Source organism: Alternaria rosae (genome assembly GCF_020736505.1).
Source record: "Alternaria rosae strain MPI-PUGE-AT-0040 chromosome Unknown BKA58scaffold_6, whole genome shotgun sequence".
Lineage (NCBI taxonomy): Eukaryota > Fungi > Ascomycota > Dothideomycetes > Pleosporales > Pleosporaceae > Alternaria > Alternaria rosae.
Genome location: NW_025763575.1, coordinates 371,249 through 383,583, shown reverse-complemented (window position 1 = coordinate 383,583; position 12,335 = coordinate 371,249). Strand labels below are relative to the sequence as shown.

Sequence of the window (12,335 nt, the reverse complement as noted above, 5' to 3'; positions counted from 1 at the left end):
CACCATCATGCCATGTCCGAGTAAGAATAGAAGTCTAGAATACAGCACACCGTCGTCGCTCACCACCCTCCACGCAACCCACCCCACACGCATCAAACAAGCTCGGTTGCGGGAGAAACAGTATGTGTGACGAAATCGCCCAAACGCTACCTCGAGAGCTTGCCTCTGCGCATCTCTTGGTATCAGAGCCCAGAGCGTGGTTACGTCTCCCCTGCAGTGCGATGACGGCTGTCCGCTCGCCAGACTCAATCAGGCAAATCTCACCCTCTAGTCGGCACCACAGCCGAGAAGCGTCCTGCGCGGATGCGGCACTGAGACACTGCTGCATCGAGTCACTGAGTTGCATATTTTTTGTCGCGTCTGATACTATCGAATTGCATGAAGTGAATACACTGCATCAACAGTGCCTAGTCAATTCTACAGACTATTACATCTCTTACAAGGCTAATTCCTCTCTTCGTCTCAAACACTAACCAAAGTATCCTACAGCTACACTTCCACCATGCTAATAGCGCATGTACGAGCGACGCGGCAGCGGCTCGCCAACAAACGGCTCCGAAGCAACCTCCATGGGTCCTTCTTCAACATATCGCCTGCTCTGAGGTGCGCCAACATAGCGACGCTCATCGAAAGGCTCCTGCATCACACTGACCTCACGGAATCGAGGCTGTGAAGCGCGAACAGCAGACGGCTGTATGCTCTCGTGTCGGACGTATCCTTCAGGCACTTCTCGTCGAACAACTTCTGGCCGCATACTGTACGACCGCGCAGACGCATACTCTCGTGGCGGGCCCATCTCTTCGTACTGTGGCGCAGCGCGATATTCCACCTCTACAGGACGGCGAGAGGGCTCCCTCTGCCTATACGGGCTTTCGATCATTTCAGGCTCCGACGCCTCGACATATCGCCGAGGAGGCGGAGGCATTCTCTGAACAGACTCTTCCTCATACATCTCTGCCCGTGCCGGTGCACGCATTGTGGGCTCCCGTGTCACAGCACGCTCGTAGTATGGCTCAACCTCCACTCGTCTGCTAGGTGGCGCCATCGACTCTCGCGCATCCACTGGTGCCGCATAGTACTTGTTTCCAAACTGATCTACCACAATTCTGCGTGGCGGCGGAGCCATGAGCTGCGGAGCTGGCATATACTCATGTATAGGTGATCGCGAACGTTCGCGTACGTATCTCGGTGCAGCAGATGGGCGAGCTGAGGCTTCGCGGTACATGGGCGCCTCGACGCGGTCGACAAATGCGTGGGATGCTGCGCGAATCTGGCGAGGCTCTGGCGCTGCGTAAATCTCATTACCACCACCCGGCGAGTAAGGGCGTCGTGCGTATTGTAGACTTGCGACCCGCCTGAGGTCCTGCTCATCGCGCAGTGATTTGCGCTGCGGCGTGCGTATGACGGTCGGAGACGAGGGCTCGTCGTACTCGCGGTAGGAACGTGTCATAGGTTCCGGGTCGCGGTAGTAGACGGGCTGTGTTCTGGGGCTGCCTTGCGCAGAAACAAGCTCTACTTCATCGGGATGAGGCTGTAGCGCACGACGCTTACTAGGTTGTGAGTCGGGATAAGCCGTAAACGGAGGTGGTGATTGCGGCTCTTCCTTGATGTACGGTTCTGGCGAGTTGACAACGCGTTTGTTGGCCTGCTGCTGACGCTTTTTCTCGTCGCGCTCGCGTTTCTCTTCCCGTCTTCGCTTGCGGGGATTGTGAACTGGTGCTGCCGGACCGGTCGGGCTTTGACGGCGTGATCTACGAAACGTTAGCATGATTACAGGAAGGAAAAGAGAAGAGAAAACTGGAAACTGGAACAGAGAGACGCAAGGACAGCTAGGAGTGATCTCAAGGCAGCAGAGATTATGACCCATAATACAGCGACACTCGCTACCAAACTCAGGGTTATGCCACAACCTAGATAGACGAACCTGTTGCGAAGCAGGTCGCTGACGCAATGCGCGAAAAGAAAATGAAAGTGAGAAGAAAAGAGATCTTATAGTAGCATACCCGTTCGTACCGCCATGGCGGTTGCGCTGCCGACCCCTCAGAGGCTCGCTTGGACCGATCTCAGCTGGGGGTGGAGAGTAGTCTTCCTCTTCTTCGCCTTCCTCATGCAGCTGTGCAGGCTCGGGTTCATAGATTTCTATGTCATCGGCCGGCTCATAAGCCTCTTCGTCAAGGTCGATTACAGTAGGCTCGGCTGGGCGAGAGTGGACATTCACTTGTTGAGCTGTGGGCTGCGCCTGTGAAGTCAGTGGGGCTGCATCAGCATGCGTGTGGTCAGCGTGATCAACATCCTCTGAGGACCAACTGTTCGCCTTGCTAGAGTAGTACGAGTTCTCGTCAAATGACTCCACATCGTCGCTGTTGTTAGTCGCAGACGGTAAGCCAGACACAGGCGGGACCAGTTGGTGGGCCTTGATCAAACACTGCTCGACATCGATGAGAGCTTCTCGCTCGTCTGCATCGTTGCCACGGCCCTTTTTATCGAACTGGTCCTTCAGTGCGCGTTCTATCTGCTGCCGCTTGAGCTGCTGTTCCGCCTTGACCAGGTGTTCGGATTTTGTGAGCAAGATGGGATCGATGCTCGAAGAGGAAGACTTGGCCGAGTAGGGTCGTTGTGTAGGGGGTATAGGAGACGTGGGAGGGCGTGCTGAAGATGCTGGTCGCGGAGGAAAGAGCTGCGATGAAGATCCGTTGGGTGTGCCGTTGGTGGTGGGTCTGCTAGAGGCAGTCTGCGGAAGACGCGGTGCAACCTGTTCAATTACTTTGGGTGGAAGATGAATACGCGGGTGTTGGCTAGCAAGCACTTGGTCGCGTATCTGCAAAATCTTCTGGAGGAACTCGGCCTCGCGAAGCACCTCTGCAGATACTGCGCTGGCACCGTTCAAATGCGACGGCGCTGCGGCTGTCGACATTGAAGCGATTGGCGCTGCCATCACAACAGACGCGAACTGACTTTAGTACTGAACACCAACAAGCGAGCGCAAGACTGGCGATTATACAAATACAGGCGAAACCCACGGCTGCGCGGGGTGAGAAGATGATGAAGGGGGAATGAGTGTATGTAGAGCAACACGCCAGCGAGTGGGCAATGAATGTCGGAGCCACGGCGCGTTTCGGTTTTCAGCAGGTGCACGCGCCAGTACCAGCGCTAACCCGAAGGAGATGGTGACTTCTCCATGTATCTCATCACGACTTCTTCAACTGTGAATGCAGCAATCGCATCTATCTGGAAGAAACAGTGAATGTTGACTTTCTTTTGTCCTGTGATACTGCAGCAAGGTATAACGCTAATACCATATCGTAAGCGTCATAGTCTAAGCTTACACTGAGCAGACAACCTTTGGAATCTTTCAGCGCCACTTCCCTAGACACGTATATCCCACCCTTTCGATATCCGAAATCAATCATCATCTCGAGTGTTTGTCTGGTATCAAAATAATCGGACCCATGTCGTTCAACACAGCAGCACCGCCAGAGACCATGGAGTACCGGTCACAACCTCAGCATGACTCAACAGCAAACAACACCGCTGCGGTGGACGAGAACGAGAAGCCAGTCTTCTTTTTCGACATCGACAACTGCCTCTATCCCAAGAGCCTTGAAATTCACCGGATGATGGCTGAGTTGATCGACCAATTCTTCCAGAATCACCTTAGCTTGTCCCAAGAAGACGCCAATGAACTCCACTACCGCTATTACCGTGAATACGGTCTCGCGATTGAAGGGCTCGTCCGACACCACAAAGTCAATGCACTGGAGTACAACAGCAAAGTCGACGACGCGCTACCACTAGAAGACGTTATCAAGCCCAACCCCGAATTGCGCAAATTGATCGAGGATATCGACACAAGCAAGTGCCGCTTATGGCTCTTTACCAACGCCTATATCACCCATGGCAAGCGCGTCGTCAAGCTTCTGCAGATTGACGATCTCTTCGAGGGTATCACTTTCTGCGACTATGGCTCAGACAAGTTCTACTGCAAGCCACATGTGGAGATGTACGACAAGGCGATGGCGGAGGCTGGCATCAAGTCGAACGAGAAGTGTTACTTCGTCGGTGAGTGCCCATAGCATCTCATATCATAATAGCTCGCTAATAATTTAATTCAGACGACTCGTACATCAACTGCAAGGCAGCAGAGGGACGTGGATGGAAGACGGCGCATCTGCTTGACGAGAAAGATCCCGCACCTGCTCAGCCAGCCAGCAAGTACCAGATCAGAAGCTTACAGGAGCTACGGAAGGTCTTTCCAGAGGTGTTCAAAAGTTCGTGAGAAGCTGCATAGACCCAATTGATTGGGTTAAGCGATAGACTGGGGTCCGCACGGTCACATCATACGTACTTGCAGATCTCCACGACAATGATGATTACGACTAGACGATAGACTAGACTTGAAGAAATATAGAAGGTCAGGAAATCTAGACGAACTGTTTGGTATGATAAGAACCAGGCCTTGCGGTTACCGTGGCTCGGTATCTTATCGTTCGCCGAGGACCAGGTGCACGTCTCCGTCGCTCTTGCGTACCATAGCACCACATCTAGGCAGCAACAACCCTCCAACTCTTCCTCCATAAAAGAAACCTCCATATCTTGTACAGAGATAATCAATGAAGACAACAAAGCAATACCAGACCATGTCATCAACTACCCCAACCTCGTCCACCCCACCCGCCCCGCAGTCCTCCGCACTTCCCCCAACCCATCCCTTCAACACCACCACCACCACCGACGCGACCACCCTCGCCGACCCGACAACTCAGCTCCCACTCGTCACCGACGCCGTAACCCCGTCTCGAAAACCCCTCCTCCGCCTCGAACTCCGCGACCTCTCCTCCAATGGCACCCGCGCCTTCCTGCGCCTCACGCACGCGTCGCACGCGCTCGAACACGCCGTCGCCACCGTGCTCACACACCTCTACAGCGGGCTCCCCAAAACATGTATACCAGGCACGCGTTCTGTAACCCTTGTCCTCCGCGAAATGGACGGAGTTGCATACACAACCGGCCTCGACCTCGACGATGACCACAAGGAAATCCACCTCAACACGTCTTACATCTCGCACGTGCCTGAGTCGCGGCAGAAAGAAGAGATTCTAGGCGTACTTGTGCATGAAATGGTGCATTGCTGGCAGCATAGTGGGTTTGGGAGTGCGCCGACGGGGTTGACGGAGGGTGTGGCGGATTGGGTGAGGTTGAAGGCGGGGTTTGCGCCGCCGCATTGGAAGAGGCATGGGGATTGTCAGTGGGATGCGGGGTATGAGCGGACGGGATACTTCCTCGAGTGGCTGGAGAAGGAGCATGGTGAGGATGTTGTTAGGAGGTTGAATGAGGGGTTGAGGGAGAAGAAGTATGATGGGGAGGTGTTGTGGAAGGGGTGTTGTGGGAAGGGGGTTGAGGAGTTGTGGGAGGAGTATAAGAAGAGTTTGGAGGAGTGTGAGTAGGGAGGATTGGGGAACTGTAAGAGTTGGTGGGAGTGCGGTTTAGGCGTGGAGTACTTTACACACGGAAGTCTGGAGGATAGAAAGACGCCGGTTATATCGCGGAAGAACCTGCATGCCACCAGTACATCATTGCTATATCCTCTACCGAACAGTCTCGACCTGGCATCTACCTTCGCCTCCCAGCAGGGGCAGCCTTCCTTACACCTGTAGGCCTGGCCTTTGTCGCCGGCTTCGGAGCACTCTTCGCAGCACTCTTCGCAGCGTTCTTCTTCGCCTCTTTTATTTGAGCAGCCAACGTCTTCTCCCTGTCATGTTGCCTCTGTTTAGCAAACTTCTCCTGTTCCTTCCTCTGGTGAGCTGCTGCTAAGCTATCCTTCTTCCTCTCCTCTTCATGCTTATAATGCTCATACTCTGTATCAAGTCCGGATCTGATCTTGTGATCCTCATCCGCCATCTTCTGATATTCCCTTTGCCAAGGTGTCTTTTTCTCTTCTTCCACCTTCCATTGTTTCTGATCTATATTAAGCTCCATAGTAAGCTCTGCCTCAAACGCGGCGTCCTTCTCCTTCTCTGTCTTTGTAGCTTTTTTCTTCTCTTTCTGCTGAGCTTTGGCCTTCTCCTGTTCTGCTTTTCGACGAGCTGCCTCGGCTGTAGCCTGCTTCTTCTTCTCCTCCTTCTCAGCTGCTGCTAGACTAGCCTTCTCTGCCTTTGCAGCTTTCTCCTTGTCTTTCCGCTCGGCTTTAAGCTTTTCTTCTCCTGCTTTAAGCTTCGCCTGTTCTGCTTTCCGCCGCTCTGCTTCGGCGTGGGCTTCCTCCTTCTTCTTGCGCTTCTCTTCCTCTTCCCTTTGCTTCTGCTGTTTCTTAGCAGCTTCATCTTGCTCTCTCTTTTCGTATTTGACTAGACTTTGCTCTTGTTTCGGTTGATCAGTCTTTGACCGGGCTTCTATTCTCTGCTTTCGTTTCTCTTCCTTTTCTTCCTCTCTTCGTGCGGCGGCTCCTTGTTTGGCGGTGGCCTGCGTTGTGAGCCTCTGTTCTTTTGTGGCTTTATTAAAGGCTGTACGCTGCTCCTTCGCTGCGGCTTGCATGATGAGCTTTTGTTCCTTTGCTTCGGCTTGCATTATGAGCTTCTGTCCCTTTGCGGCTTCTTTGGCTGCTGTCTTCAGCTTCCGTCGCTCCGCCTTGTCGGCCTCTTTGGTATCCGAGGCCTCATGTTTCGCGCTCGATCTGAATATGCTAACTTGTCGATGTTCAGAGGTCTGTGTATGGCTTTCATGCGAACGGAATCTACTCGCGCTGGATTTGTGATCCGGCTTCTGCTCCTCCTCATGTGGCCTGCTGTCTATTGCGAGTTGCTTTGCTTCGGTCTCCTTGTTCTTGGCCGCTTCTTTTGCTGCGAGCTTCTGTCTTTGCTGCTCTGCTTTGTCGGCGTTCTTGGCATCAGAGGACTCATGCTTTATGAGAGACTTGTGATTCGATTTCTCCTCCTTGTCGTGCGGCTTCTTCTCAGATGCGAGCCGTTTGGCCTCAAGCTTCTCCTGGGCCTCTTCCTCTTTTTTAGCCTCTTTCTCAGCTTTCGCAGCACTTGGTTCCCCAGAATTATCGGCATGCTTGTTGGTAAATGGAACAACTTCTTTAGCAGCCTTCTCATCCGCCTTCTTTTCGCTCTTCTCGTTAGCTTTCTCAGCTTTGTGCGCCATTTTCAGTTTCAAAGCTGCTTCCTTCGCTTCAGCTTTCTTCTTTGCATCCGCCTCCTTCTGCTCATCCTTAGCCTTCTTCTTGGCGACTTTGGAGTCTGCGTCTGTACTGTCTGACGTCGTTCCACCATTCTCACTCTTCTTATGTTCAGCATCCTTCTGCTCTTTCTTAGCCTTTCTTTTGGATCTCTTCTTCTCGATGATATCTTTCGTCGGGGATCCTTTCTCGGTCTTGTCGTCCGTACCCTGTCCGTTGTTGATCGTCCGGTTGGTAATTGTCTGGTTGGCAATCTTCTGATTAGTCTTTGCGCTGTCTTCTGCGCTCTGCTTCCCCTTGGTTGGACCATCTGCGCCCTTCTGATCTTTAGTCGTGTTGCCATCTTTGGCACTCGAGACAGCAGCCTCTTTCTGGGCATTAGCTTCCTTCTTCGCGGCTTTCTTGTCTCGCTTCGCTGCTTTCCTCTCGGCCCGATTTTTCTTGATCTCAGCCTCCGTACCCGCAGGTTGTTTAGCAGCATCTTTTTGCGCGACGTCTGTGCCTTCCTTAACCGGTTCCCCTGCGCTCTTGTGTTGAGAATTGGCGTCATTCCCCGCGGTCTTGCTTGCCTTCTTTGCCTTTTTCCTCGCAGCTCTCAGCTGCAAGACCAACTCTCGATCTATGCCAGGCTGCTGTTGGGCATCGGTTGCAATCGCGCTTTTTCCGTCGTGGGCACCTTTAACATGGGCATTCGGGGTACTAGGGTTCTGCGCAGCCTTGGCTTTCTTCGCCTCCTCCTTCTTCTTTTGTCTGTCTGCCCTTTTCTCTGCTATTGCATTTGCCTCTTGTGCTTCTCGCTCCGCCTTTGCGTATTGCTCTGGTCCAGGTATGCTGTGCATACCGTATAGTTCATTACTACGTCCATGGCTGGCGTGATCTGGATGATTGTCACCTTGGTGACCGGGATCTTTAGGATCGCCGCGCTGCATATCTGGGTGTCTTGCTTGATGTAGTCCGCCACCGTGTTCTTGTTTGGCGTGATCCGGATAATTTCCGCCCGTATGATCATAACCTCTAGGATCGCCACGTTGTGTATCTGGGTATCTTCCCTGTTGATGACCATGGTTACCGTCCCAATGGTGACTGTCTTGTCGACCCTGTTGTCTTTGTTTGGTGTGATCTTGATAATTTCCGCCTTGGTGATCATGACCTCTGGAATCGCCGTGCTGCATATCTGGATGTCCTCCTCGTTGTTGGCCATGATTGGCACCCCGATAGATGCCGTCTTGTTGACTATGTTGTCCTTGAGCTGAATCATGGCCTCCAGCTGCCCTTTTTCCATCGGCTTGCAGACTTCTCATGGAACTGTCAGCCTCCATGCGTCGCTCGTCCTCCTCCTCCTGCATGCGCTGCCTCTCCTCTTGTTGATGAGTCTTCCTTTCCTGATCAGCCGCCCTCTTGTGTGCTCGCTCTTCATCTTCGCTCTCCTTTCTCAGCCTTTTCTCCTCAGATTCAGTGGCTCGTCGAGCCTTCTTGTCCTCTAGTTCGGCCTGGCGTCTCTGGACCTCGCTTTCCCGCTCAGCACGCTTTCCTTCTTGCTCCATGGCATGTTCTTCCATACGATGGGTAGCTTCGGCAGCCTTATCGTCCATCATAGACTGCTTCTCAGCTAAATGCATCTGCCTCTGGGCCTCTCGTTCTGCCTTTCTGGCCTCTTGTGTTATGGAGCGTTCCTCAACGCGTTGAGATGTTTCTTCCGCTCTGAGCTCGGCTTGCTCCTGGGCTCTTTGTGTCTTCTCGGCCGCATCGAGTTCTCTTTGAGTCTTGCGGGCTTCTCTGTCTATTTCCTGTTGCTGTTGTCGCTGAGCGACATCCTCGGCTTTGCGTTCCCGCATTTCTTCTGCTCGTTTCCTTTTCATCTCCATATCATTCGCCCGCTTATCCTTCTGGGCTTCGCGATCCATCTCGCGCTGGTCTTTCCTCCGCTCATCGTCGGCCTTTCTCTCGCGTTTGGCCTCCTGGTCTTCCAGTCGACGAGTGTCACGCTCCTCTCGATCAATCTCTCTCTGTTCGTCTTTTCGCGCCTTCTCTTCAGCCTTCTTTTCGTCCTTTCGTGCCTTCTCCCTAGCTCTTTCCTCATCTTTCAGTGCCTTCTCCTCCGCCTTCTTCGCATTTTTCTCTTGCTTTGCGAACTGGCGAGCCTCTTCTGCTGCTTGCTTCTGGGCAGCTTTATCTGCAGCTTCCTGGGCTTTTTGTTGTTCTTGCAACTGTTGCTGTTGGTACTGTGCCTGTTCTTGTGCCTGATACTCTGCATCATCGTCTTCGACTGTTTGCTGTTCTTGCCACTGTTGCTGTTGCTGGAAGGCCTGCTGCTGTGCTCCTGCCTTTTCAGCTTCCTGATCAGCCCAATCCGCATCTTCCCTGGCAGCGAGTTCATCATCTGTATGCTTTTGCTGCGCTCGTTGCATGTGAATTGCCTCCTGACGTTGTTCATATTCAAACTTGCGCTGAGCAGCCTCGTTGGCCGCAGTATCTGCAGCTTCTTGCTGTGCTGCGAGTTCGTCTTCTGCTTCCTCTTCTTCCTGTGCTTGCTGCTGCGCCAGCTGTTTCTGTCGCATAGCGGCTTGCATATTCTCTTGGCGTTTCCTGTCGATTTCCTGTCTTTGAGCTTGTATCTCTTGTCGCTGTGCTTGATAGTGCGCTTCTTCTGCCGCGGCTGCGGCCTCTTCTCGTTCTTGCGCCATCCGCTCATCTGAAGCCTTCTGTGCCAGTGCAAGTCTCATTTGCTCTTGATGTTGTTGCTCGAACACCTGGTTCTGAGCTGGCATCTGCATTTGTCCTTGAACGATCGGTCCCAGCGCTAAATCATCATAATCGTCGGTGCCTTCTTCCTCTCCTTTTGCTTCTTCAACTTCTTCTTCATGTTCATCTTCCACTCCCTCCTCTTGCATCGAACACTGGTCGGGCTGCTGCCATGGTGGCATGCTTATTAGTGAGGTTTGCGCAGGTTGTGGAGGAAACGGAGCATCATCCTGGAAGCGCTGGTGTTGAATAGGGATATCCTGGCGCTGATCTGCTTGTCGCAATTCAGAAGGCGTATATGGATGCACTTGAGTTTTCGGACTAGAATTTCGGCGTTGCTGTGGAGGCATTACCTGCGGATTACCGCCTTTCGGTCCTGGTCTCAGTGTCTCTGGAACGGTGGGAGCTGGTTGGGCGTAGCCAGCTGGCTGTATCTGAACATTGCTAATAGATTGATAGTGTGATAACCCGCCGTCTTCATGTTCGCTGTCGATCTCAGACGTCTCATCGTCTGAAGCTCGTTCATAGTCACTGCCGTCAACGTCGCTTTCATTGAAGTGCTCATCTTCGTCGTCCCCTGTACCTTCAAACTCGCTATCAAACGCCTCTTCCACGTCACTATCGTCTTCTGATTTGTCTCTAGTATCTTCATCGCTGACTTCGCTATGATACAACTCATCATCGGTATCACAGTCATCATTAGGAAGTCCTTGGGTGCGTGGATCAACAGCGACATGAACAGCGATGGCTGGATGTGCGACCGCCATGATATCTGATGTTACTAGTATGAAACTCGATAGGTTGAACTGGAAAGTGTGTGAAATCAGGCCTGCCTGTATAATGTGATAAATTGGTGTCTCTTCGGGGCAAATGTAGTCAAGAAGATGGCCTAAGAACATTGGCCACATCTAGGACTTTATATCTGGCCCAGAAGATATTCCAAAAAAAAGATTGTGAATTTCTCGTTGAACGTACAGTATTGATATCGAACTCAAGTATGTGAAGAGACTAAGGTGATGATCAGGTCAGCACCTCGATTCCTGCGTTCGTCATGCCCTCACATGTAATATTGACGTCTGAGAACTGTGACTGGCCGGTCTTTCTGAATTCTCTTCTAAGGGCACTTCAAGCTCCACATATCTACTCAATTCCTTTCCAGAAAAGAAGCATGACGGTTCTGTTTCCGAGCATTCAAGCCTGAACCATCGCATGTGCTCGTTGTGATATGGCAGTTCTTCAACGGTAAAAGAGTTAAACTTAGCCTACCAGTGAAGTGTGTATTTCAAGCACACTACCCATAAGTTTAGCTTCCTAGAGATTTGCAGATATTACCAGACTCAACCGCTGCACTCAGCTCATCGACTGGGATTAAACCACGTAGCCCGAAGCCAGACAGGAGTTCTTCCAATTTCGAGATATCATTCTCTGCCACCAAATCGGCTTCGCAAAAATTACCCAGTTGCCAGGCCGACAAGAATTTTCCCGCTAATTCATCACATCTCGCCGCGATTAACTATGTGCATCGGCGTCAACAGCGAGGTCTGCCCCGACTGCGGAAAATGCGGCAAAGCCCACGATCCCTATCTCCAAGGCCGTACAAAATGGATCCGGTGTCCAGCCTTCATAGACTCAATGGTAGGAAGAAAGTTCTCGGGGCCTGAATGTCAATACGTCATGCGCGATCAGATTGGAGACAAAGGGGATTGTGCAGCCTGTACATCGCGGAAGACAATTGAACAGAGGAAGGCAGAAGGGAAATTGACGCCGAACGAGCGGAGACTTAAAAGAAGGCTAGCGAAAGAGAAACTTGACAAGGATGTGGAAACTAAGAGGAAGAAGTTATGGGTCAATCAACGAGACAGATCTGGTGATGAGGATACTGGTGATACTTGAATAGCGGAGTGGCTACGTAGATACTGTGATATTTCAATGTAATTTAGCAGTTCTTCAAGCATAGAAGTGTGAATTTCAGCTTAGCTGCAAGATATAAGCCGTTCTTGAGCCCCCTAGATATCTATTTCCTCACATATACAGAACCACCAATCAAGGAAGCAGTACACTAAACTACTTCGACTAAACACATCGATTTGATATCGACCACGTGCACGCCCATCCCACTTCTGGCTAGCTGAATAACACAACCGTATCTCAAAGCAGCGTCACCCAACCTGTCTATCCACCAAAAGCACAAACCAGCATATCTACCCACCGCAGCCCAAACATGTGTACAGGCATCCGCGTTCAAACTTGTCCCGATTGCAAGCAATGTGGACCAGACCACGCACCATACCTCCAAGAACACAGACAAATAATTCCATGTGCAGAGTCCAGCGTATCAGTTCCAGGTATAAAGCGCCTCGCCACCAAATGTCCCGGGATAATCTTCAGAGACGATCACACGCTTTCGCGGGGGTCGTGT

General features: G+C 51.9%; 4 protein-coding genes across 4 annotated transcripts; 2 read left to right on the top strand and 2 right to left on the bottom strand.

The window, feature by feature from the left end:
* Positions 1 to 58: 58 nt before the first annotated feature.
* BKA58DRAFT_386228 (uncharacterized protein) lies at positions 59 to 3,080 on the bottom strand. Its single transcript, XM_046170440.1, has 2 exons — positions 2,004 to 3,080; positions 59 to 1,751 (listed from the first exon to the last, which is right to left on the bottom strand). The coding sequence occupies exons 1-2, from the start codon at positions 2,933 to 2,935 to the stop codon at positions 506 to 508; spliced, it is 2,178 nt and encodes a 725-aa protein (XP_046023961.1). The 5' UTR covers positions 2,936 to 3,080; the 3' UTR covers positions 59 to 505.
* A 137-nt stretch (positions 3,081 to 3,217) lies between these two features.
* Positions 3,218 to 4,443, top strand: BKA58DRAFT_187868 (pyrimidine 5'-nucleotidase). Its single transcript, XM_046165533.1, has 2 exons — positions 3,218 to 4,059; positions 4,113 to 4,443. Exons 1-2 carry the CDS (start codon positions 3,450 to 3,452, stop codon positions 4,274 to 4,276), a joined length of 774 nt encoding a protein of 257 aa, XP_046023960.1. The 5' UTR covers positions 3,218 to 3,449; the 3' UTR covers positions 4,277 to 4,443.
* Positions 4,444 to 5,527, top strand: BKA58DRAFT_187877 (peptidase of plants and bacteria-domain-containing protein). Its single transcript, XM_046165534.1, has one exon. The coding sequence runs from the start codon at positions 4,611 to 4,613 to the stop codon at positions 5,442 to 5,444; it is 834 nt and encodes a 277-aa protein (XP_046023959.1). The 5' UTR covers positions 4,444 to 4,610; the 3' UTR covers positions 5,445 to 5,527.
* BKA58DRAFT_458680 (uncharacterized protein) lies at positions 5,528 to 10,683 on the bottom strand (the record flags this gene model as incomplete). Its single annotated transcript, XM_046174680.1, has 1 exon — positions 5,528 to 10,683. One exon carries the CDS (start codon positions 10,681 to 10,683, stop codon positions 5,611 to 5,613), a length of 5,073 nt encoding a protein of 1,690 aa, XP_046023958.1. The 3' UTR covers positions 5,528 to 5,610.
* Between the last annotated feature and the right edge of the window lie 1,652 nt (positions 10,684 to 12,335).